This window comes from Peromyscus leucopus, chromosome 12, assembly GCF_004664715.2.
Source record: "Peromyscus leucopus breed LL Stock chromosome 12, UCI_PerLeu_2.1, whole genome shotgun sequence".
In the NCBI taxonomy this organism is placed as follows: domain Eukaryota; kingdom Metazoa; phylum Chordata; class Mammalia; order Rodentia; family Cricetidae; genus Peromyscus; species Peromyscus leucopus.
This window is the reverse complement of record NC_051073.1, coordinates 65,518,401-65,545,801: the sequence shown is the minus strand read 5'-3', so window position 1 is coordinate 65,545,801 and position 27,401 is coordinate 65,518,401. Positions and strand designations below refer to the sequence as shown.

The 27,401-nt window shown below is 40.2% G+C and overlaps 1 protein-coding gene across 1 annotated transcript in view; it reads right to left on the bottom strand.

Moving 5' to 3' along the window:
* Positions 1 to 27,401, bottom strand: part of Atp13a3 (ATPase 13A3) — an 86,616-nt gene that overhangs the window by 8,924 nt on the left and 50,291 nt on the right. The window contains 14 exon segments of the mRNA XM_028861218.2: positions 648 to 737; positions 1,819 to 1,899; positions 7,081 to 7,101; positions 7,103 to 7,170; positions 12,190 to 12,377; positions 13,986 to 14,154; positions 19,023 to 19,095; positions 19,973 to 20,069; positions 20,831 to 20,940; positions 21,031 to 21,073; positions 22,361 to 22,440; positions 22,521 to 22,643; positions 23,585 to 23,760; positions 24,445 to 24,569. Of these exon segments, the coding sequence (XP_028717051.1) occupies positions 648 to 737; positions 1,819 to 1,899; positions 7,081 to 7,101; positions 7,103 to 7,170; positions 12,190 to 12,377; positions 13,986 to 14,154; positions 19,023 to 19,095; positions 19,973 to 20,069; positions 20,831 to 20,940; positions 21,031 to 21,073; positions 22,361 to 22,440; positions 22,521 to 22,643; positions 23,585 to 23,760; positions 24,445 to 24,569 (1,444 nt within the window).

Sequence of the window (27,401 nt, the reverse complement as noted above, 5' to 3'; positions counted from 1 at the left end):
AGAAGTATTGGTCGGGTAAAGCCCAAGGCCACATTAAATTAATGCATTGCAGCTGTCAAAACAGAAACACAGAAATAAATTCCGCATGTAGAAAGTATCTCTTGGTTCTGATCCAATAAAAGAAAAAATTTCTTTACATGACTGGTATTTACATGTGAAAATCAAACACATAAACTATAAAGTAGGCAGAAATTAAAGAATTAACTCTCAGCCAGGTGGTGGCGGCGGTGCATGCCTTTAATCCCAACACTCATGAGGCAAAGGCAGGCAAATCTGTGAGTTCAAAGCCAGCCAGCTTGGTCTACAAAGTGATTCCAGGACAGCCAGGGCTACCCAGAAAAACCCTTCGGAGAGGTGGAGGGAGAAAGAATTAACTCTCATCTTTGAGGCTAAGACAGACAGACATTTGCTCATGCACATAGACACATACTGAGGATTGGAATGGAAAAGACTTATGAAATCCGGAAGTCCTAAAAAGCCTGTATTAAGTGCTTGCCATGAGTTTTCTCGGACTCCTTACCAAAAAAGAAAAAGAAATGCCAGGCACAGAGAGGCGGCTGAAGCTGCACACACAGATAACAGAACAAAGTACACAGAGGAAAGCCAATAGGGACGTGAAGAATCAAGAGTAACTGCTCGATCCCAACCTGTGGCGGCTGTGTGGTGGTGACACGACACTCTCCTTGTCTGTCTCGACTGAACACAACTTTCCAAAGGACCGTGTCAAGGAAGAAGCTCTGAGAGACAGTCCAGTGAGGTAAGAATTAAAAACGCCAGGTCATTCCTTCCAACATGCACATTTCATAACATTCACACAATGCTGCATCATTAATATAAACAATGTGAAATGCTTTTCATATGGCAAACCTCAGTCAATACTACAAAGGGATAAATAACAACTCTAATATCAAATACAAGTCATAAAATTCTTGATAAAACAAAACTAAGTTTTCTACAAATCAGGTTCTGATCCCCAGTGCTTCCTTAAATTAACAATGCTGGTGATTCATAGCCTTTTTCTTAAAGAGTTATTTTCACTTAATAGCTAATAGTCTGTCTACATCTCTCTACAAACGTTTCATCAGCATCCAATACAAATAGTTCTCTAGATAACAGGAATAAAAAATATCTGAAAAAAAAAAAAGACGAACCTACACAGTAGGAAAGAGAGTGCTTACGATACAGTCTTACTGTGCTTTCTAGGACTCTTGAATAGAAAATACACATTCTATGAACAACTTAAAATGATCGGCTACAAATATTCATGCTCACATCTCAATTTAAATCCAAGCTATCTTTCTGGGATAGCTGAATTTCAGCATCATTTCTCAATCTAGAATTATCACTAAAATAAACACATACTTTCAAAAGCCTCCACTATACAGTCCTTAAACATCACAACTTTACCGCTGTCTTGTCTGTTTCTTACACTGGTATAAAGAGAAGCTTGAGAACTTACGAGTTCCTTTTAGAGACACTGCCCCGAAGGCTATTTTCTTCTTAAGCGGTACACTCTGCTGCTGCTTTCCATTAGGGAACACAGGCGGTTCAGGGAGCTGCTGGATACCTACTTCTCTTTCTACTCACCACTCATTTTTGCTACCTTACTACCTATGCCGCCTATGTTCATGAATACAACTCCATCAAATCTCTTGACAGAACTACAGAAAGGTCTGATCGGGAAGCTAAAAGAATTTGCCTAAAATGTATTAAGAGAGTGGGTTTCTGTATAATAAATAATATACCTGTTCTCCCCACCACTATCATCACCAGCACCTTTAAATCACCCAAGAATCCCAAAGCTGAGTGCTTGCTTACCTCGACCATGATAGACACGAAGGCATTGATAAGAACAATGATAAGCATATGTATACGCCACTGGTAGGGTACACACACAATCTAGAAGACAAAAAAATTTTTAGTTACTCTTAATTGATATTACAGTATTACATCATGGTTTTATGAAGTTAGGCATGGTAGGTAGCACATGCCTGTAATCCCAGTACTTGGGAGGTAGATAAAAGAAGATCATGAGGGCAGTGTGGGCATGCTTAATCCAGCATCGGGGAGAGAAGCGATCTTGTGAGTTCAGGCACCTACAATGAGTTAGAAAAAAAAAAAAAAAAAAAAAAAAAAAAAAAAAAAAAAAAAAAAAGATCATGAGTTCAGGCACCCTCAGGCACTTAGTGGGTTCAACCAGAATGGGATACTAGAGACTTTTCTAAAAAAAAATAAATAAATAAATAAATAAATAAACAAACAAAAAAAATCTGAGTTTACTGGAATCCTATTACGTACTTATATTCATACACTTTATCCATTTAATTTTCAATAATACCACAAAGCATGTATCTTTTCACACAATAAAAGTCTATCTCATAATTTAAAAAGTGACTGAACTCAGCATTAAATCTTAAAGAGACTCAAAAGTCCATGCTCTAATCTACAGTATTATACATGTCTAACAAGTCTGTATTTTTAAAATAAAAATCTGTCTTTCAAAAATGAGGCAGAGGTTAGATCAATGGCTCAGTGGTTAGGAGCTTGTGCTTCCAAAGGCTCTAACTCCAGTTCCTAGCATCCAGATCTGCTAGCTAACAACCACCTGTTAACTCCAGCTCCAAGGGATTCAATGTCCTCGTCTGGCCTCAAGGTGTATTTTTAATTGTGCACGTTCTCTAAACACACACACAGTTAAAAATACGCCTTGAGACGACACTCATTTAATGCTGGTCAAACCTCAAGTTGACTTCTACCTACTTAATTAAGCCTCCAAGCAGCTAGACAAGCACGTGCCATCATATCCAACTAAAATCCGATTGCTCTCTACGACCTAAAAGATCCGTTCAGTTAGCAAGATGCTAGGAGGCCCAGGCGTGAGATGACCTAATGAACTTCACATCAACAACACAATATTGGTCCAGCAAGTTTGAGATGAGGAGACTGCAAGAGATGCCAGAAGGCCAAACCAGACCAGGACCAATGAACCTGAAGTAAGGATAGAATAATCTCCAGAATAGGGAAGGAAACTTGAACAATGGCAAAAATAAAACAAAGAAGCCACAAGACAAAAACACTTTAAAAAGAGGTAGGATCAAGAGAACCAACAAAATGGAAAGAGAACACGATACATTTAGTTTTGTTTTTTTTTTTTTTTTTTTTAATTTTTCGAGACAGGGTTTCTCTGTGTAATTTTGGTGCTGTCCTGGATGTTGCTCTGTAGACCAGGCTGGCCTCGAACTCAGAGATCCGCCTGCCTCAGCCTCCCGAGTGCTGGGACCCAGCCAATACATTTAGCTTTAAGCCTTAGCATCTAGATGCTGTATGTGTGATGTGTGCACACACTTAGGTGCACACAGGAGGCCAGAGGAGGATGTCAGTTGTTTCCTGTGATCCAGTGTTTTATGTGGGTTCTGGGGTTTGAACTTGGGTCCAGCAAACACTCTTATCCCCCTGAGCTAGTTCAACCTCAAAGTTAGCTTTTTCAAATGCTCCATTGGAGAACTGCTGTCACTTCGAATTCAGGTCCACAGCTCACCTGGGGTACAGACTGAACAGTCTTGAACTTACTGATGTCAACTATAAGCAAACCCTGACTACAAGGAGATCATTTGAGTACTAGTGAAGAGAGAGACCCGACCAGAGAACTGACCCACACCGGGGACCCAGAGTGAGGACCACGCAGGCAGGAAAAGCCAGAGGAAGAAAGCACTGCAGTCTAAGTGGAAGACGTTTGAAAACACTGGCCGGGTTATGAGGGTCAGTACTTCAAGAACCGAAGAAAGGCTCAGGAAGAAACTTCAGACACACCCCCTGGATGGAACTACTAAGGTGGTAATGACCTTGGTCAGGGCAGTTTCAGTACATCAGCTATGCTAGGTAACAGAGTGTATGGAGGTGAGCAGAATATGTGTTTAAAACGCTGAACTAAATCTCTCAATGAAACCCATGAACACACCCAGACACTGCTCTTCAAACCTCAGTTCTGTGGTTTGGGTAAGGTCTGTCACTCTTCCATACTCCTGGGGCAGTGTGGTCCCAATATCAGCGTTAGGGTAAGGGGGTCTTTCTGAGCGATGACTTTACAGGAATTCCATTTCCAAGGAAGGATGAATGTACGTTCTGCTAGGGTAGTTTAGTTACACCAAGAGCGGGGTGTTGGAAAGCGAGCTGGGCCCCATGGCTCTTAACTACTACACTTCTTACTCTGTGACCTCCCCTACATGTGCCAATTTGATTTCCACCTTTCGGCCCTGAAAGGAGATGGAAGTCCTCACAAAAGGCTGAACTGATGATGCTGGCGCAGTGCTCTCAGACCTCCAGGACTCTTACATTTATCTCTATAGTGCTACATAGTGTTTCCTCTCCCAAACCCTTATCGTGAGCTGTTTACCTGGAGCCAGCTTTTCCCAGTTAATCTACAGAACCTAGCTTTACGGAAAATGCCACTCGTACTTTATAAAGAGTTTTGATGTAATCGTGTCTTAAGTTTTATTGTACACATGGGATTGGGTTCATTACTGCAAGGGAACTTTCCCCCAAATTATGCTGTGCTTAAACATGCCCGAACCAACTGCCTGGTGTCAGACTCTCAAGGTTTGAAGCAACGCTGTCTACTGAGCAGTGCCGAACCAGAATTCCTTCTTGCCTAACACCGATTGGCACTCTGCTGGCTCTGGTGTTGGCAGACGCCCCCCCCCCCAAGGAAGAACAAGACTCCACGTGATCAAAGTATAACCACAACTGATGTCAGGTTATGGTGAAGAGCCACAGTAAAAAGAGCAGCATGGTACTGGCAAACCCTACCACCACCTCAGACACGGAGAGCAATAGGCTAGAAGAGAGGATCTGCTCAGAGTCCACACAACGACAGCAACTCCATTTTCAACAAGGATGCCAGAAGCACACAGTGGAGAAAAGAGAGCATTTTCAAAAAATGTGACGGGAAAACTGAAGACCAAAACGCAGACTGAAACTAGTTCCTTATCTCAACTCCAAACGGATAAAGAACCTCAGCACAAGAGCTGAAACTCTGAAACTGCTTCAAGAAAAAGCTATAGTACACATTAAGATATTGGCACAGGGAAGGAATTTGTGAATAGGACTCTGACTGCTCAGGCAGGAAGTAAGATCAATAGCAAATAGGATGCATGAAATTAAAAAGCTTCTGTACAGTAAAACCACCACCAACCAAAACCCTGTCAACCCACTGAAGAAGCCTCCTATAGAATGGGTAAAAAAATAAATTAAAAAAAACCCTTTGCCAGGTATACAGCCAAAAGAAGATTAGTATATAGAATATACAAAGAATTCAAGAAACTAAACAGTAAGAAAACAGTACCACCCCAAACAAAAATAAGGGGGGGGAGGGTACTGAGCAGTGAGTTCTCAAAAAAAAAAAAAAAAAAAAAAAGACAAAAAGGCAAATAAACATTTAAAAGTATTCAACACCAGTAGCCACTGTGAAAACCAACCCAAACTGCTTTGAGATTCCATTTTACCTAGCCAGGGTGGCTAGCATCAAGAAAACAAATGTTACCAAATGCTGGTGAAAATATGAGAAAGAACCCTTAATCCACTGTTGGTGGGAGTGTGAATTGGCACAGCCACCATGGAAACCAGGGGTTTCTAAGAAGCTTAAAAAACTGAATTACCACCGGGTGGTGGTGGCGCACACCTTTAATCCCAGCACTCGGGAGGCCAGCCTGGTCTATAGGGCGAGATTTAGGACAGGCACCAAAACTACACAGAGAAACCCTGTCTCAAAAAAACCAAAAACAACTGAATTACCATGATCTCAGCAATACCACTCCTGGAGACCGCCAATGATTTTATCTCCTACTCCAGGGATATTTACACAGCCACACTCACCACCGTTCTAGTTACAACAGCTACGAACGGAGTCAGTCTAGATGCTCATCGAGTGATGAACGGGTAAAGAAAATGCCACACACTAACAATGGAATGTAGTCAGCTGTAAAGACAAGTAAAAGTAAATAATCTGCAGAAGATGGATGGAACTAGAAACTAGGCTAAGTGCAGGAACCTAGGCCCAGAAACTTCAAACTTTTAGATGGAGTCAGGAAGCTAAAAAGGACATATAGGAGAGAAAAGAAAGCGGCGCCACGGAGACGGACGACGACGGACACGGACACGACACAACAGTGGCACACACGTAATATAAAAGTAGAGGGAGGGGTTGGGGATTTAGCAAGCGCAGGACCCTGGGTTCGGTCCTCAGCTGTGGGGGGAAAAAAAGTAGAGGGAAAGAACATTAGTAGTTAAGCAGGGTTCAAGAGGGAGTAGGGGTGAGCTCAGGAAAAACTTAGGGAACCCTCTTTGTAAGCTAGTTTAAAATATGTACACAGGGCTGGAGAGAGGGCTCAACGGTTAAGGGCATTGGCTGCTCTTGCAGAGGACCCGGTTCAGTTCCAGCACCCACACAACAGCTCAAAACTGTCTCTAACTCCAGTGCTGGCTGATCTGGCTCCCTCTTCTGGTCTCTGTGGGCACTGCATACATGTAGTGCGCCTACATGTGCATACATGTACACATACATGTACATACATGTACACATACATGCAGGCAAACCACTCACACATACAAAATAAGTATTTTTTTTATAAAACACTAAGAGTGAGTTCCAGGGCAGGCTCCAAAGCTACAGAGAAACCTTGTCTTGAATAATCAACCAACCAACCAACCAAAGCTCCTAACAGGATGAAACTCACAAACTTTATGCGTTGGGAACTGAGAGATGACAGAAGTACCACTGAAGACACATGGGAAAAGATGTACCAATGAACTAATCAGATATAATCAATAAAATCTATTTTAATTATGTTATTTCTTTTAGAGCATCTTTTAGTAACTATAACTATATCTTAGACAAAGGGAAAGAAGCAATACTGGGAAAGATAAATGGAGGAAGTTTAATCTTCAGTATCAAAGACCAGAAGTATTCTTTAGCTGTTTACATCCCACATAATACTACAATGTCACTTTCCATTAATGTCATTTACTGTTACCCCGGTTCCTATCAACCACGACACAAGTAATAAATGAAATGCTAAGCCTTACCTCAAGAACCTGGTCAACAGAGAGCAACTGGATGCAACATGATGAATAATATGAAAACATACAAAATAATCACAGATATAACAAAAAAATCTGGAAAAGAAAGTAAACAATTAAATTAGGCATTTTCTTTAAATGAAAAAGTGCCAAACATCAAGAAGCATCTAATTACGTCAAGATTTGGCTGAAATACTTCTACGTGTTGATGAAATAGAAAAAGCATATGTTGTTATTTCCTACAGTGTAAGACATTCTGCAACCCCACAAAAGATTCATTAGAGACATCTAAAGTCTATTGGCGTCAACCTTAAATGTATGTCAGATAATGGTAGCACATGCTTTAATCTCAGCATTGCAGACACAGACAGATCTGAGTTCCCAGCCACCAGAAATACAGTGAGACCCTGATCAAGTGATTCCCCTGCCCCAATTCTACTGCACAAGTACAACTAAATTAATACATACTAGTTATCTGAAAGCTATTACGGCAGTTAAAGAAAGTGCTGGTTGGAACTACACAACTACAAACAGATAAAATGGGGAGAAAAAGAAAAAACTAAAGGAAATAGTCCTAGGCAGGTATGATGGCACAGGCCTGGAAAGCAGAGGGAGATGAGATCTATCTCAGAAGAGGAGTGAATCAGAATGGACTGATGATTGAAGTTTCAATTCACTAAAGACATAACCCATATCAGAAACTTTTCAAATCTTACAACATTTAATAACTGTTCCTAATATATTCCTTAGCTAAGAAAGTTGTTATATTTACCAAAACATGTTTTGGTAAATATAACCAGGTCTGACTTTTAAAAATCTGCCCCAGATTTCCAGGAGAGGAAAAACGCTAACCTCCACTAGCCTGGAGATAAAGAGCTCCTGCGGGCTGGGAGACTCAAGCAGTTGAGCACTTGCTGCTCCTCTACAAGACACATAGTTCTGCTCCCAACACCCACGTCTGGTAGCGCACAACTGCATCTAACTCCAGCTCCAGAGACTCTAATGCCCTTTTCTGGCCTCCGTGAGCACTGCATACAATTAACACAGACATACAGACAGACACTTAAAAATAAGTCTTAAGTACTATTCAAAAAAGGTAGATGTCGCCGGGCGGTGGTGGTGGTGCACGCCTTTAATCCAGCACTGGGAGGCAGAGGCAGGCAGATCTCTGTGAGTTCGAGGCCAGCCTGGGCTACCAAGTAAGTTCCAGGAAAGGCGCAAAGCTACACAGAGAAACCCTGTCTCAAAAAACCAAAAAAAAAAAAAAAAAAAAAAAAGGTAGATGTCACATGGCTTTATTTTATGTAATAAGCATAAAAACATTTTTTTTTGAAAATCATTGAAGACTTCAAGAATGGAAAATCCAGTACTCAGGTGAGAGAGGTAGGAATGTCTAGTAGGTTACGCTCAGCTCCTGGGTCCTCTTAGGACGGTCAGTGAGTGAGCATTCAGCAGTCCTGTTAGAGTGCAAACCCTCTTCACTAGAGCCCCGTACCAGAGCATTACAAGCTGCTGGTGACTGCAGGGTGGGCCCACAGGGTTAAGTTAGAAACTGAGTTAAAAGTCAAATCTTTCCGCCTAAAATAGGGCTATAGTGTTATAACAAAAGTATTTTTTTTTTTTTAGTAGATACTTTTAAATACTCAAAAATGTAAATTAAAGAGCAGGCCATGGTGGAACATTCCTGTAATTCCAATACTCAGGAGGTGGGATGGGAGGTTCAAATATTCAAGGATGACCTTGAACTTCCACATAATGAGTAAGTACCAGGACAGCCTTTTAGAAATCAATCTGAAAATAAGTTAGTTTGGCGGTACATGTCTACAATCCCAAGATTTGGGGGACTGGGACAGGAAGATCACCAGTTCAAGGCCAAAAAGCTTGAGGCTAGCCTAAATTGGACAGCAACATACTGTCTCAGTGTTTTCCAAAGGAAAAATATGTAAAGCCCATTAATCATGTCCCAACTTACTGTAACACAAATCTTTTTGAAAAAAAGGATTTCCAGCCTATTCCCTCTAGATAACTCAAAATAATACAGAGAGCAAACACATTCGCCTATGGTTTGTCCATAGTACACTCTTCTCTTAATGCTCTTAGTCCTGTTTCCTTCCCCACAGTAACTGCCATCTTCGGACTTAGCTATCGATCTCTTTTCTTTCACTCAGTCACCTGTCTCTAAAAGGCAACCTTATTTTGTAGGGCTAAGTTATCTGAACTCTTCCCACCAATTAAGGCATGACAACTAAACATGAAAAATATAGGCAGCCTCTGAACTAGAGATGCCGACCGTTCAATACTAACATCTTCTCAGACAAAGACAGAGGATAGATTTTACCAACAAAAACTACAAGGGCCAAGCAACACTCTAACAGAAGCTGAAATGGCCAGGATGGTGGCTCACACCTGTAATACCACAACCTGGGAGGTGGACGGTCAGACGTTCAACACCCCTCAGCTACGTTAAGACCCTGCCTCAAACAAAGACGCTCCATCTAGTGAGAAATGACAGTTAGGACTTCACTAAGTATCCATCATCATGGTACTTGAAATGGAAGCATGGCCAAGCACAGCAGTGCACACCTAACTGTGCTACGCTTAAAAATGTGTAGCTAGACTGAAAGTAGGTTTCATTTTAAAATGAAAATAAACCAGAAAGGAGGGAATGTACCAATCAGGAGAGGCTGCCTCTGACACCTAAGCCTGATATTAATTACAGCAACAAACACAAACTCAAAGTAAATGTAATATATTACATTGATTAGATTAGCGAACACATGAATGGTCCTAGCAAAGAATTGTTCCCAGAATTCCAATGGCAATGTCCATCACTGACAGGAAAACAGGGTGAAGGAAAACTCGCAGATGTATATGGACAACTAACTACGTCGGTTCCGCTATACACTCTACTGCATGAAGGAGTTTTAGGATTATATTTCTGCTCAACTATTTCAGAACATTTAAAAGAAATCAGTGTCATTGTCAACAATAAAGTGGTTATCATTTATTGACATCAATTGGAAGCTAAACAAGAAGATAAATTTGAAGTTTCCCAAATCATGTAATAGATTTATTTGGGGGGGGGGGCGGGGGAGATGGGGTTTCAAGACAGGGTTTCTCTGTTTAGCCCTAGCAACAACTCCCTGCTTGGAGTGATTCACTCAATCAATCAGTCCGTCTATCTATCTATCTATCTATCTATCTATCTATCTATCTCTTTCTCAACAATCTAAGTACAGATAGGGTAGAGTATATTTCCTTACAACAATACAGTTAATTTTCCTATGGGAAAACAACCAGAGGACCAGTTCTCTTTGTAACTAAAAAGAGAAAAAAATAAACGGACACAGTGCACTGTACCTGCAACCTTAGCATTCAGGAGAGTGAGGCAGGAGAATTGAAGTACAGAATCTGCCAAGAAAACTAAGTAAGACTCTGTCTCAAAAGATTTAAAAAAAAAAAAAAAAAAAAAAAAAAAAAAAAAAAAAGCCCCCCCCCCCCCTCAGCAGGCAAAGGCACTTGCCACACAAGCAAGGTGACCTGAGCCTAGTTCCTGACACCCATGTAAAGGTGGAAGGAGAAAGCTGACTCCACAAAGTTGTCCTCTGTCCTCCACATACAATGTTAATTCAAAAAAAAATTAGGGAAGGGATGGGGCTGAGGCTCATTTGGAAGAATGCTTTACCTAGCATGTATTACACCCAGGGTAGGACCCTTAGTGCTACATAAACTGGGTGTGGGGCAAACACCTGCAATCCTAGCACTCAAGTTGAGGCAGGAGATCAGAAGCTCAGGGTAATCTCGGTTATGCAGTCTGAGCTGCACGAGACCTTACCAGAATGAATGAATGAATGAATGAGTGAACAAATGAACGAACGGGGTGAGAGTTGGTGCTGTAATTCAATGGTACAGTACCTACCTAGCTTGTGGTGAGTCCTTAGGTTTAAGCCCTTAATATTAACGCCACTCCCTTCCTCTAAAAAAGGCTCCCCTCCCCCAAAGGTTCACCTTTTAGTACATGAACTTTAGTTTTACAAATTAGAGTGACATATAAACTAAAGGTCCTGTTTAAACACCACAGCCTGGTTCTAGTGGGTCTCAGTGTAGCTATTACACAGTTACACAGTAACATGAATAATTAGAAAAAACAAGTTTCAGTGTTACCTGTTCAAACACATGAGGCCAAACTTGGATAGTGAATGTGGAAATGCTCAGCTTCAGAATGAGAGTCTAATGATTATTACTTCTGTGATGTCTAAAATCTAGACCCAGCATTTGAACTGGAACAATGGCATCTTTTCATGGCCACAAGAATATCTGCCATTTGCTCCATGATAGCAAAAGCCACATCAACTCATGTTTGCAACTTTAAAAATGGTTACTGTATGTGTGAATGGGCATATGTGCCATGGCCCATATGTGGAAGTCACAGACCATCTCCATGTAGATGAGTCTCTCCTTACACTTTTATGTCGGTTCCAAGGACTGAACTTAGGTCAAGCTTTTCAGGCAGGACAAGAGCCTTTACCTGCTAAGCCATCTCACTGGTCCCGCTTTCAATTTTTCAAAGCTAGCAACTAACATGTAACACCAAGTTTTGTCTATAAGGTCTAATTTTTGTCATTTATGTTATTATCTATAAAACAGACACAGACCTCTATGCCATTGGCCACTTTTGTGGTAGGAAGCAAAGGTAACTAAAAATTAGGAATTCCAGAGACACTGACCACAACAGTTTAAAAGAAAAAAGCAGCTGGTACTGTGTCGAATAGCCAAAAGGAAAACATACCCACTGTCTGCCTGAGAGCCTCCTACAGGTTCCTGATCCCAATTCTAATTCTCTGGACTTACTCACAGAAAGGAAAGGGCCAAGTAAGAGGCTATGCAAATCAGCTGTCACTTTCATTTTTAATCTTAGGCATAGGAATGCTCATGAAAGTGAAGAGAGGACAGCAAACATTCAAAGCACTAAAATCTTGTCCATCTGTGAAGAGGTTACCAGTTAAAAGTCTTCATTGATTTTATTCCTGTATGTATGTATATATGTATGTATGAATTTATTTTTGAGGCAGGGTCTGACTATGTAGCTAAGTAGAATCATGATGTAATACTTACAATTCTTGTAGCAAGGTTGCCTGAATGGTTTTCCTTTTGAAAAGGCAACCGCCACTGTGAGGTACTGGAAACTGGAGATAAAAAACACTGTGGTATTTTCATAATTTTGTATTTTACATGTATCGAGTTCAGTTCCATTGAACAAATGTGACGAGTTCCAACACGCGCTTCTTGTTGTATTACACACACTGGAACACACAAAGAGTCTATTAGGAATGCAGCAGCATCTTCCCAAGAGACCAGTGTTATATAGAAGCCTTAAATCACAATACAAAAAGTACAATGCTATTTATAGCAAAAGACGCAACAGCAGCAACACAGAGGACAGGCAGAAAAGTTGTTTCTTCTTTTCTTTCCCCTTTTTCTAGATATTCCAATCAACTAAAATTATAATCAAATAATTTTTTGTAATTTTTGTAATTTTAGTACATTGAATGTAAATGGGCCACAGGTCTGCCTTTAGTGCTCCCACTTTTAGCATCAACCCATGATAACGGGGGATATAGTATCTATTTAACACACTGACACCACTTCTTCACCTGGGATTCGCACTTCTCTGGGGGTTATGCCATAAGGGCTAAGTAGGAAGACTTGTGCTAATGTCTGGCCGAAGCACTGGCACCAAGATAACAACCGATGTTTTTAGTTACGGCTTAATGTTGTTGGACATACACAATTAGTAATGTTACAGCAATGAACATTGATAAATGTTATGCCTCTGTGTAAATGGACTCTGGAAAGACTCAAGATAATTTTGCCCATTCCTTTTCATGGGCAATGCCTATATACATACGAAACAGTAATATTTTTAAATTTTCTAAAAATTTCAATGATAATCTCAACAGAGTAAAGTAAAATATTCGTAACTGAAGAGTTGACAAAATTATTCACATTTAATTGAGTCATCACAGTTTTTTAACAGTAAAAGCACTTCACAAATAAACACATAATACTGCCAGGTGATGGTGGCACACGCCTTTAATCCCAGCACTCCGGAGGCAGAGACAGGCGGATCTCTGTGAGTTCAAGGCCAGCCTGGTCTACAGAGCAAGCTCCAAGAAAGGTGCAAAGCTACACAAGAAACCCTGTCTTGAAAAGAACCAAAAACCAAAACAAGACAAAAACCCAAAAAACAAAACACATAATATTCTTTTCAGAAATTTAATTCTTCAACTTGGGGTAGAAAAGCTGGATGTATGACATTATACCTCTTAGACATTGATACCAATTTTCTCATTTTACAGATGAGCAAGTCTCCAAGGCAAATTGATCAAGTGATACTAAGGTCACATCCAGGAAATGAGAAGAACTTTGCCTGTAAACCTTCTACTACAGTCTTAGAACTGTCCCCTGTAAAGTTTAGGCACAGATTTAATCCCCATTGAGATACTAAAAGAAGAGACTGAGTGATTAGGGTTTTGCCCCCATGAGTGGATTAATCCATTTATGTAATTCACAGGTGAATGGGGCATATGAGAAAAGGTCTGTTATAAAACCCAGTTTAAATAGGTCTCTCATTGTGTGCTGTCTTGTACTGCCTAGGAACACCTCCATCAAAAAAGACAGTCCATGTTATTTCTCAGCCAGGAGATAAGTCTCTTTTCTTAATAACTTGGTCTGTGGTATTGACTTAACAGAAAACTGAGACACTCTCCTAAAGACAGAAGTTACCATGACAAAAAGGAAAAAATTATTAGGTATTTAAAGCAAGCTGCAGGCAAGTTCTATACACATTTCAAGGCTCATCTTTTTACATTCATCCTACACAAATTTTTATGATGGATTGATCAACTCACTCTGAGTACGGATCACAAACTTTATACTGCTTGACCCAGAAAAAGCCCAGCGACTGAAATCCAACGCAGATGACAATCTGAGACAAGACAGAGAAGAGGAGTGCCCCGGATATAAGGCCCGAAGGTGGTCTCTGTGCCACAAGTTCCTTCCAGGCGGGATTTAAACTCACTGTATTTGAAAGGAAAGAACAAAAAGCTGTTGTCTAAATTCCCCACTAAGAAAGAAATAATAAAATTGACTGCAAATAAAACTTTTAAGATTCTGGTTTTGTCCATTAAGTATTTTCTAAACACTTAAGCCAGATGTCATACACATTTAAATAATCTGTAAGAGGAAAAAAAATTATTCTTATTTCAAAAATGCTTCTAGAAGTTACCTTTTTGCTGAAATTCATGGGAAACACTAGTACCAGTAAAAATAATAACTGTAAACCAACGTGTGGTGGGGCACCCTTGTAATCCAGCACTGGGGAGGCTGAGGCAGGAGGATCATAAGTGCAAGTCATACCATGTATGCCATAGCATAGTGTAACAAAAACATGGAGATAGAAGCCCAGTCAGTCAATTGCTTTCCCTTTAAAGAAATTACTAGTACCGTCTGAAGCAGTATGAACAGAACAGTAACAAAGCAGAATTAGGCAAGTGATAACATGTGGGATCTACCAAGTTTTCCTCTATAAAGTTCCTGTTTACCTTTTGATAATTAATGTCAAAAGTTACACTGACACTATCAGAATTTTGTTTATCCATTAACTAGTTATCATCTATTAAGCATTTTTAACTCCATAATTCTCATCAGAGGTAATTTTAGCACCCCCAGAAAAGATTTGACAAGGGCTCTACTTCTAGCAGTTGGGATTTTGGCAGCATGGAAGATATGCAGTAACCATTAGTTTACCTGTGTATCTGACAGTGCACAAGACAGCTGTCCACAAAGAATTATCTTCATAAAATATAAAATTATCTTCATAAAATCTCTTCTTGGTCAAATGTATTATTATTAATTAATAACATATTAATTAGCAAGTTCCTTAAAACAACAGCTTTCACTTACTTCCCAAGTACTTATTGATTTTCCAGTATGGACAGACTTGTGAATTCCTATTAATTTAACAGGTCATACACCATAATAATTATTTATCTTGGTGTTAGTATCACTAACACTAGTGAAACTAACATTGTGTCTCTGCACACGATGAATCTGTAAGGACACATCAGCCTTGTATTATCCCTTCAAAACTGCATAGCCTGGGGCTGGAGAGATGGCTCAGAGGTTAAGAACACTGGCTGCTCTCCCAGAGGTCCTGAGTTCAATTCCCAGCAACCACATGATGGCTCACAACCATCTATAATGAGATTTGGTGCCTTCTTTGGCCTGCAGGCAGAACACTGTATACATAATAAATAATTCTATTTAAAAAAAAAAAAAACAAAAAAACAAAACAAAAAAAAAAACATAGCCTGAGTTTAAAGAACATAGGTCAGGCAAATCCAGCTTTAGCATTGTTAACTCAGGTTGTCCTCTAAAGACTGGAGAGATGGCTCAGTGGTTAAAGAGCACTTGCTGCTCTTGTCAAGTTCAGTTCCCAGCTTTTCAATAATCACATCATCCATTAATTCCAGTTCCAGGAGATCCAGTACCTTCTTCCCACTCCATGGGCACCAGGCACATTCATGGTGCACATACACACACATGAAGGCACACACTGAAGTACATAAAATAAAAATATAAAAATAATAATGAGGACTAAAGAGTATATGGAAGTGAGCATGCTCCATTAGAACCGATGACGTTTGTTACTCAGAATATTTTTCCAGTTCATTATTGAAAAGTTACTTTTAAAAAAATGGTGCCAAGTACCACAAAAAAAATATGGGGGGTGGGGCCCACAAACCAAGGCATAGGGGAGAAAAGAAAGAAATACAGTAATTACAGGTAGTCTGATTTGAGGAACTGCCATACTGAGTGGCTATACAAATTTACACTCCCAACAGCAATAGAGAAGTGTTCCCCTTGCTCAATATCCTCACCAGCATGAGCTGTCACTTATGTTACTGATTTTAGCCAATCTGACATCTATAAGATGGAATCTCAAAGTAGGTTTGATTTGCATTTCCCTGATAGCTAAGGATGTCGAACATTTTGTTTCTCAGCCATTTGAAATTCCTCTATTGAGAATTGGATTATTTGGTTTTATAATATCTAATTTCTTGAGTTCTTTATATATTTTGGGTATTAAACACCTATCAGATGTAGAATTGGTTAAAAAAAAAAATCCCATTGCATAGGGTGTCTCTTTGTCCAACTGACAGTGTCTTTGCCTTACGGAAACTTTGCAGTGTTATGAGGTCCATTTATTTTGGTGATTTCCTGCACTACTGGTGTACTGTTCAGCAAGTTGTCTACTGTGACAATTCATCCAGTGCTGTTTTCCCGCTTTCTCTTCTATCAGGTTCAGTATATCCGTTTTATATTGAGATCCACTTGGACTGAGATTTGTGCAGGGAGATAAATACAAATCCACTTGCATTGTTTTACACATAGACATCCAGTTTGACCAGTACCATTTGTTGAAGATGCTTTCTTTATTACAATCTGTGTTTCTGGCTTCTTTACCAAAAAGCTGTCCATAGGTATGTGGACTTACGACTGTCTAGGTCTTTGATTCAATTCCATTGATCAGCATATGTCTGTTTTTATGCCAATCCCACACAATTGTTATTACTTTAGCTCTGTAGTACAACTCGACATAAGGGTCAGTGATAGCTCGAGCAATTCCTTTTCATTCAGCCAACTGTTTTGGCTATCCTGGGTTTTTGTTTTCATATGAAGTTAAGAATTAATCTTTCAAGGTTTGTAAAGAATTGTGTTGGCATTTTGATAGGGACTGAGTTAAATCTGTATAGACTACTCTTTGGCATATACCCAAAGTATGCTCCATCATACCACAAGGAGACTTAATCAACTATGCTCATTATGGCTTTATTCACAATAACCAGAAACTGGAAACAACCTAGATGTCCCTCAACTGAATAGATAAAAGAAAATGGGGTACATAAAAGACAATGGAGTATTACTCAGAGGCGTAAAACAAAATGACATCATGAAATTTGCACAGCCTGGGTGTTTGTTTCTAGATGGAACTAGAAAAAAAAAAAATCACCCTGAGTGAGGTAGTAACCCAGACCCAGAAAGATAAATATGGTGTGTATTCATCTGTAAGTGGATATCAGTTGTTAAGTAAATGATAATCAAGCTATAATCCACAGGCTCAGAGAGGTTAGGTAAAGAAGGCTATGAGGATGGGGGTGGGGGGCATGAATCTCCCTGGGAGGGAGAAATAGAGCAGATTTTATGGGCAGAAGGTAGGAGCAGGGAGCCAGAGTGATCAGGTAGAGAGGGAAGATGGGGTGGAGGAAGAGAGTTCGAGGAGAGACAGCTGGAACTGGAAAGCATTTAAGGGGTGGTGGGGAAACCTGGTGCAGTGGAAACTTCCTAGAATCTGTCAGAGTGACCCCAGTGAGGACTCCTGGTAATGGATATATGAAGTCTGAATTGGCCATCTTTGGTTGAGTTGTTGGCTGAGGAGATCCTGTGGAGATCCCTAAATACCTAAGCTGATGCTAGGACAGGAGGTTGCCCTTTCAAAACTGGTAACAGGGCCCCTCTGCTGAGGACAACTTCTACTCAGGTCACTGAACATAGAGAGGATGAGATGGTGCAGGTTTGGAGCTTTCATCCTGACAGTCTAGTCTCTGTGACATGAGAAGGTACTCTGTAGGCTGCAGAAAGAGAAACCTGGACACCACTCCAGCCACAAAACCCTCCACCTACAGTCTGTCCTACCTGCAAGATGTGCTGGGGCAATTGTTGCACAAAATATGTGGGAGTGGCCAGCCAACCAATGACTGATCCAACTTAAGGCCCATGCCACAAGAAGGGAGCCCATGCCCAACACTACTTGGATGGCCAGAAACTGGAGACTTGATAGCCCAGGAACCTACAGTAGGACCAAACATGACCAATGAAATGAAATGATCCCTGAATGATATTCTGCTAGCAATACTCATGGTTTGTCCAGTCTCCATCAGAGAGGCTTCCTCTGGCAGCAGATGGGAGTGGGTGCAGAGACCCACAGCCAGACATTATACAGAGTGAGTCTAAACTGAAGGTCCCTCCCCTCAGGGATGGGTGAACCCCAAGTAAAAGGGGAAGGAAAAGTTGTGGGATGGAGGACACCAGGACAACATGGCCCACCAAATCAACTAAGCAGGGCTACATGGGCTCACAGAGACTGAAACGGTAAGGATTGGTCTGCACCAGGTCCTCTGCATATAGGTTATGGCTGTTAGCTTGGTGCTTTTGTGGGACTCCTAAGAGGTGGAGTGGGGGTATCTCTGATTCTTTTGTCTGCTCTTGAGAATCTTTTCCTCCTCTTGGGCTGCCTTGTCCAGCCTAATAAAGGGCTTTATTATATCTTGTTTTGTCTTGTTTGGCTGCTGTCCTGTGGAAGCCTGCTCTTTTCTGAAAAGGAAATGGAGTGGGAATGAATGTGGGGGAGAGGAGAGGTGGGAGGGAGCTAGCAGTGGAAGTAGGGCAAACTGTGTTTGGGACATACTGTATGAAAGAAAAATCTACTTCAGTAGAGAAGAAAAAAAGAAAGTAAGATAATGCACCAAGGATCAAATCCATACTGGCTGACAAAGGATCCTCTCCTCATTTACTAATCGAGCAAGAAGGGGACTGTAAGCAGTTAGTATTTGATGGCCTCTGTGGTGCAAAGAAATTCATTCTGAAGGTTTAAAAAAAAGAGACAAAAAAAAAAAAATACATAAAATTTATGAGTCAGGATTATAACTCACTTCCAGTCTAGAAAACAGATTAGGCAAAATATAAACAACCAGTAATAAAACATACACAGGAAAACTGGAGCAGGATAAGCTACTTATAATAGCTGATACAAATTTACCAAAACTTAATAAATAATTTCAAATTTTCATATGCTTTGAACTCATGAAAATTAGCTAAATACTTACTTGTAAATACCACTACCAAAATGATTGCCAGGTCAATGAAGAGAAACTGAAAGTCTCCCAGGTTACTCAGGATCTAGAATAGCAATTGTGAACGTTTAAGAGTGTTTTCATAGCACTTTGCCAGGCTATAATCTTGTTTTTCCCCAAGAATGACACCTTCAAAATGATACTTAAACCTGCTTAAAAACTGAAACACATTTGCCTTTGAAATTAATAACAATAACAATCATTTGGATAACTTTGGCCAAATGTTAGTACAAAAAGCTTAACTTTAAAATATTCAACATTCTAATCCTCAGTGTTCTCAAATGTCAGTATCTTTAAGTTTCTTCATACTTATGTCTTCCCTCCTGATACACTCTGTAAATAGTAAAAAGGGAATGTTCAGAGATACCTTTAGGATGTTCGTGTCAATTAGTAGGAACTCTACAGTGAGATCATGTCAATCATAGTCTATTATATATGTCATAGTAGTAACCTATCGTAACTACTGTGACATTCTTCTCCAAACTCATAAAGGTCTATCAACTATTACTGAAATGTCTTTCTTTTTCTGTAAAGGCACAGCAAAGTTAACTACAACTGTGACTGTAACACAGAAGGCATACATCTTTAGACTTCAAGGCCGTCCTCAACCACATAATGAATTTGAGACTAGCCTACAAACATGAAATCCTGTCCAACACAAACAAAACCAATCTGTACTACAGACTAAAAAGAACAAAATCAGCATTTCTTCCCCACAAAGCTGTAGCCATGGGTGCAGGCTTTAAGGAACAAACATGCACCCCAAATTAATGGCACTGCTATTCAACTCCATTAATACACGGTAATTTTATACACACTTCGTAAGTTTCAGGTTCAATCAATGTATTCAAGATCAATGACACATGCCCAATACCTTTGGTGCCTGACCATTAAGACCATGTGTGTGCAGTACTGGTACTCACAGAATACAGGAGAGTAACACTGAAGTACTGTATGATGCTGTATAATGCCATGAATTTAAACACACAGAAAGACGTCATTAAAGCAGCACGGCCTTCCCTGCGAATAGAAATGTTGGCATGAGATCAACAGCTCCTTAAGCTTGTCCTTCAAAACACAATTCCATGACAGACGAACATCAACATTCACAGCTACAATGAAGTTCTGGGATACCAAAAAAATTATGCCACCACACAAAAAGCAGCAATCTGTTATAGGTCAAATACACTGCTGAACATTTTAACAAGTTTATATTGCACTTTATGATAATTTACCCTATTATATTTTAAGTACAAGCTAGAACAAAATTATAAAACCTCAAGCCAGAATGCTAGCCCTCACATCTGTATTCATTCATAGCTACTGGGGAGGCTGAGAATGGAGGATCATACAAGTTCAAGGCCATTCAGGCTACATAGTGAATTCCTGGCCAGCCAGTACACAAAGTGGGATCCCATCTCAAAACACAGAGCAGGTGCTAAGGGTGTGCACGCGGGCTAAGGGGGCTGGAGAGATGGTTTAGCAGTTAAGAGCACTGGCTGTTCTTCCAGAGGATCCAGTGTTTGATTCCAGCACCCACATGGCAACTCACAGCTGCCGGACCCTAGTTCCAGGGGTCCAGATGCTCTTTTTCTGGTCTGCTTGGACATCAAGCACACACATGGTAGCGGTGTGCAGACTTCCACACAGGCAAAACACATAGGCCTTTTATTAAGGTCTCCTCAAAACAAAAAACAAACAAACAAACAAACAAAAAAAAAACACAAAAGGGGTGGGGGGAGAAAAATAGAGAGAGAAAGAAAGATCCCAATCTCCATTACCTGATGAGGTTTGGCACGCAGGAAATACTAGGTGTCTTAGAAGTAAAGGGAGATGCCACAGAAGCTTCAAGCTCAGACAAGGAAATACCACCATGTGCCCTCTTCAAAGCCTAATTGTTTCAAGAAAACTGATTAAATTTTGTGACTATAACTCAGGCTAAAAAAGAATCACAATGAAAACCCAGAAAAACTTTACTTACACCACAATCATTTGCACCATCACCGCACATCCCAACAAAGTAACTAAAGAAAAAAAGGTTAAGATTTTATTACAATTCACATATAAAGCAGTGGGTTCTCCAGCACAGAGTCACAGAGAGCTAACGGATAATGAGTTCACACACTAGACGATCCCAGACAGGACAGTCTACTGACAGCACACTGGGCTAAAACCAGAAGGAGCTGAGCAACTTATTTCTGTGTGTACATGAACAAATGGTTCTGGTGTCTTGATTTCCTGACCTGTGGAGCAAAAGGCTTCAGCCTGTATACGGTGGAACACACTTGTGTTATGAGTGAAGACTTCTCCCTTAGAAAGTTCAAACATTACTGGTTACTAAAACTCCAGAGCCAGGAACCAAGTGCATTTGTGTGAACCTATGAACCCAGAACTTGGGAGGATCAAGAGTTCAAGGCTAGCTAAGACACTGCCCTCAAAACAAAAATACCCCAAAAGTCAAATTATAAAGTCACTTCGTTCACTATACAGCCACACATATACAAGTAGCACTAAGTGGACTGAGTAGGTTGAAGAAAGGAAGAAAGAACCCAATGAGCCTAGGAGGGAGAAGTGGAAGGAGAGATGGGGGTTTGGAGGGAACCGGGAGTGAGTGGGGCTTGCTTATAACAAACTATAAGCACATACATGAACTTCAATGGAAAGAACACCAAATTAATGATCTTTGTGTAGGTATAACCTTAAGAAAGCACTGTGGATATTTACTTCAGCTAGCCAAACATGCAGGTGAGCTTGTTTTAAAAACATCAAGTTCGCCGGGCAGTGGTGGTGCACACCTTTAACCCCAGCACTCGGGAGGCAGAGGCAGGGGGATCTCTGTGAGTTCAAGGCCAGCCTGGTCTACAGAACGAGATCCAGGACAGGCACCAAAACAACACGGAGAAACCCTGTCTTGAAAAAAAAAAAAAACAAAAGCAAAACCCATAAAGTTCTTACCTATCTTATAGGTATCAATTCTTCACACTCGCTCGCACGCACACACGCACGCATGCACGCACGCGCGCGCACACACACACACACACACACACACACACACACACACACACACATCACATCTCATCTGTTATAAGAAGTATTTCAGATTTTTGGAGTTTTTCATATTTTGGAATGTTTGCTTCGAATTCTATTCTGACACTTAAAAAGTTTCAGATTTTGAAGCATTTCAGATTTTTTTGGATTAAGGATGCTAAACTTATACATAAGAAATATGAATTACTATTCCGAATTTGAAAATGAAATTACAATTCATGGGGGGGATGACCAAGAAACCGTGGAAGCCCATGACTACGTACTCTACATTCTGCAATGCTTCTACCAGTTGTGTCTTCTGATCCGGCGCCATTCGCGCAAACACGGTGCCGTGCAGCATCAACTAGAAAACGTACACAAATCGTTAAAATGCCATTCACGGTAAGCTCATGAAACCATCCATGAGTTCACAGTACTACTTACCTTAGGAACAAGGTCTTGAAAATGTTCCAGTATCACTGAAAATGACTTTCCATTCATTGCAAAATGAAAGCGAGTAAACTGAAGATCCTCTAAGCTATCACGGGCAAGTTTAATCGGAATATCCTGTAGATGAGACATTCAGAGCAATATTCAGGCAGTCATACGAAGAAAAATAGTTCTTATGCTCAATATATTTATCCCACGATTGGATTCTTTCATGTTATACATTATACATATCATTAAAATCTTAGAATTTGCTGGGGGGTGCCACACACCTTTAATCCCAGCACTCAGGAGGCAGAGGCAGTCAGATCTCTGAGTTCAAGGCCAGCCTGGTCTACAGAGGGAGTCCCAGGACAGCCAGGGCTACACAGAGAAAACCTGTCTTGAAAGAAAACAAAAGCAAACACACACACACAAACCAACAATGACAACAACAACAACAACAACAACAAAACAAAAACAAAAAAAAACCCATTTATTCAAAAAGGAAAAATCAATATTAAGGTTACCTAGAATCTTCATTTTTAAAAAAAAGAAAGAAAAACTATGATTATAGGCAGTACACCTATAATCTCATCACTAAAGAGGTGAAGACAAGATCAGCTTCACTTTGAAGTGATCTGAGAACTGTTTTTTTTGTTTTTGTTTTTTTCTAGACAGGGTTTCTCTGTGTAGCTCTGGCTATCCTGGAACTCACTCTGTAGACCAGGCTGACCTCAAACTTATAGATATCTGCCTGCCTCTGCCTTCCTGAATGCTGGGATTAAAGGCGTGCACCAGACCAAGAATTGCATTTTTACGGACTACCTGGATCGTTTACTACTGATTATGATTAAACCGGGTATTTGGGATTCTTACACTTTCAAACTATGGTTCTCAATTTTGACTAAATATAAAAATTTAAACATTCAGATTCTTATGCTAATGCATCAGAATCTCTGGAGTGATAGTCCTTAAGTCTATTTTCATTTAGTTTTTATTAATATTGGGTTTTCCTGTACCATCTTTTTTTCCTGACTAAATTCAAATAAGCAAATTTAAAAAGACAATATAAATCTTACCTCTGAGTCAATTGCTGACGATTCACTACACTGTGTCAGGGAGTCTGCATAATGCCAATTGATCTTGGCCACTTTCCCATCCTTTGGAGGTAATGCTTCAGCAATAATAACTTTATCCTGAGGTAGAATCATCCCACAGTCTCTGGCCACAGAGACAGCTGTCAACATGTTATCACCTAATTTTCCGAAATATTTAAAACACATTAAGGTTGAACAGGAAACATGGATGTGAGGAACGAGTACTAGGCATCTCCTACAGTGCCGATGGCTGGCAGAACAGACCGAGAATAAAGAGGCCCCACAAGATGGCTCAGCTGGAAAAGGAGCTCTGCTGCCAGCCTGGTAACCCAAGGGTGAGTCCCAGCTCTCACATGGAAGCGGAACTGACTCCTGCAAGCTATTCTCTTGACGTCCACATATACATACATACATACAAACCCATAATACGGAAGAGAAGTGCAATTTTAAAAATTCTAATCTTAATTCTGACAAACACCTGGTAATCACTTTCTATTTATATGTCAATATTAAAATTACAAACAATCCCCAAAATGAACAAGGCATGCACTTATACCTCAGGATTTTATATTACAGCAGAAGAAACATTTACAGATAACTCACACAAGGCAATGTACAACTCGTGGTACAGGAAACAGAATCAAAAGGAACAGAATTAAAATGTTTCAGTTCCTCCTTTATATTTTCTATAAACAGGTTTTGTTAGAAATCAAAGCAAGGATTATGGTCATCTTATTACCTTGGAAAATTACGTAGAGTTGAAATAGGACAATACATGGTAGAGCCACTAAATAATGTGTTCATATAAATGACACACAACTTGAGCTCCAGATCACACTCACCTGTGACCATGACAGTTCGAATGTTGGCTTTATGCAAATCTTCAAGTACTGCAGGGGTTTCCTGCTTTAATTTGTTCTGCATTATAATCAACCCCATAAAATCCATGTTGTTTTCAATGGCATCTCTGAAGAATTAATACACAACGGTTTAGTTTGGACTGAAGATTGACAGCAATCTAAAATACATAAATCTAAAATATCTTTAAAACATGCTGAATGAACCACATTTATATGTACCAGTTCACTATCTCCAAAAACTTAAATCTCAAAAATAATTTCCAAGCAATGTTTTAATATAATGAAATAAAAATTAACTTGATATGAAATTCAAAGATCATCTTTGTAAACATTAATCGGTTCTGCCACTAAGGCATACTAGTATTTTATACAAACGGATAAAAGCACAAATCTGTGTCCTTCATGAAATATAGCCATATTTAAATGCTAAGGGAGGAGGGCACACCAAGAGCTATACCAGAAGTATATTAGCTATACCTACGATGGATTCATTAAGTCTTACTCATCTACAAAATGCAATCCTTTATCTTAGCAATATGATAAAAATAACCACTAGCAGTACCAATGAGATCTGCTCAGTGCATAGATGTATCTTTTAGAATAGTGATAACCAAGAGTTATCAGAATGCTACTCTTTCAATAACTGATTATCTGCTATGCTGGTGCATATCCCTAGGTCAGATATAAAGACATTTCTCTAATAGACGTTTGTAAAAACATTCTTTAGCATTATCGTGGTGACAAAGTCTGTTCAAAGAACATAATTGTGACTGTGTCTTGACTACTAAGTCTCAAGCTATCAAAACTATACCATGGACACAGTTTTAATCAACTGGGAAAGAAGGCCTTAAGTTTCCAACTAAAAATTCAGGTGTGAAATCACCAAGTGATTTATTAACAACAGGAATGAGGTATAGCTCAGCCAGGAAAGTGCTTGCCACGAAAGCACGAAGATCTGATCTGAATTCCCAGCACACATGTAAAAAGTCAGGCTTGGTAGTGCACACCTGTAAGCCTAGTGCTGGGGAAGCAGACAGGGGGACCCCTGAAGCTTGCGAGCCAGTTAGTACTGGTGAACTGGGGAGTTCCAGGTTTAGTGAGAGACTGACTGACTGTCCTCAAAAACCAAAGTGGAATGCAATAGAGAAAATGCCTACCACTGACCTCTGGCCTACGAACACAGAGACCCAAGCACACATACAATATGGACAATTTCAACCATAATGAATTATTATTACTTAACAATTGTTATCCATGAAACCTAACCGTCTTTTAAATACTTAATTCATAACAAATGGTAAAGACAATGCAGGGGAAAGAGGGAGGGGGACCCTTGAGATCTGACTGTGTTCAAAACACAGTTGAAACAATGTGAAAGTACCAGGTTAGTAAGCATTGACCAGTTAGTCTCCCATTGGGCTCTCAATTCTGGATTCAGCTGATTTCCTAAGTCATGATCTTACTAATGCCAAATGTCATGGTTATCTTGCACTCCAACGAACTTAACAACTCTAAAATGTAAAGGTTTAAATAATAAGAGAATGGTAAAAATCTGTTCCCATAAGGCAAAACACAGAGACGGTCTAAAGGAAGAGAACAAAGTTAACAAGGAGGGATAGGGTACTCTGATCAAAAGAAACACCCATTCAAGGGAACGGAAAGCTCACTCAATATGACAGACTTAAGAACTAGAGGTGATTGAACAATTAGTCTTTAAGGGGGACAATGGCAAAAAATGACATTATAAGACTAATGTGTCCTTTTCTGGAATGAGGACATACCCATGGTCTTCAGTGTGATTTGTGTATCAGTTCACTAGGTTTTGGTTTTTGTATATATGTGCTTTTCCTGCATGTATGACTGTGGTGTGCCTGGTGCCCACAGAAGTCAGACGAAGATGCTGGATCCCCTGGTACTGGGGTCATGGATATGCTAGAAACCAAACCCAGGCTCTCTGAAAAAGCAGCCAGTGCTGCTAACTTCTGAGCCCAGCTCCAGCCCCCTTGCTCTGTTTGTTTGTTTTTTAGTATATTTATGTTCAGATCTCCAAAACAGGCAGAAGTATCAGGACAAACTATATTCCTTCCTGCTTACAAAATACTAAAACAGCCTGAAATATTAACAAAAGCACTGCCCTTAAAGGCTAAGTCCAGAACCAGAGAAGGGCAGGATGGCTGGTAACAGCTGTCAAGCTGACAATAACTTAGGATCAACTGGAGACAGGGCTCTGAGCATGTCTGTGTGTGTGTGTGTGGGCGGAGGTGGGGTGGGGTGGGGGGTGGTGGTTATCTTGTTGATTATGCTCAGGTGGGAAGACCTACCCACCGTAGGTGGTACCAATCTCTGGCTAGGATCCTAGACTGCAGATATGGAGAAAAAGAGATGAGCAACAGCATGTATACACACTCATGTCTCCAACTGGGATGGAACTAGATAGATGCTTCAAGCTCCCCCTGCCGTGACTGCCCTGCCCTATCGTAATGACTACACCTTGAACTGTGAGCTCAAAGAAATCCTTTCTTCCTTACATTGCTTTGTCAGAGGACTTTATTATTGTAGCCACAGGAAAAAGAACTAAGTCAAATATAAAGCTGTATTTATACAGGAAAAGAAAAGGTTGTCAGCAATGTCATCCGACAAAATGGGAGAGAAAGAACAGCAGCTGCTATGATTCATGATACTAACTGCCAAATTTATCTTTGGCTCCCACTGGGTGGCTTTAGGAATAATAAACAGTAGACTCATTTACTGCTCCTAGAACATGCTTGGCACATAGTAAAAATCTGGTAAGGGGCTGGAGGGAGTTTCAGTGGCTAAGAGCACATAGTCCCACTTTTCAAAGGGGGACCCAACCAAACTCAGTTCCCAGTACCGACGACATCACAACTGCCTGTAACTCTGCCTCAAGGGGATCAACACTCACTTCGGGCATCCATGGA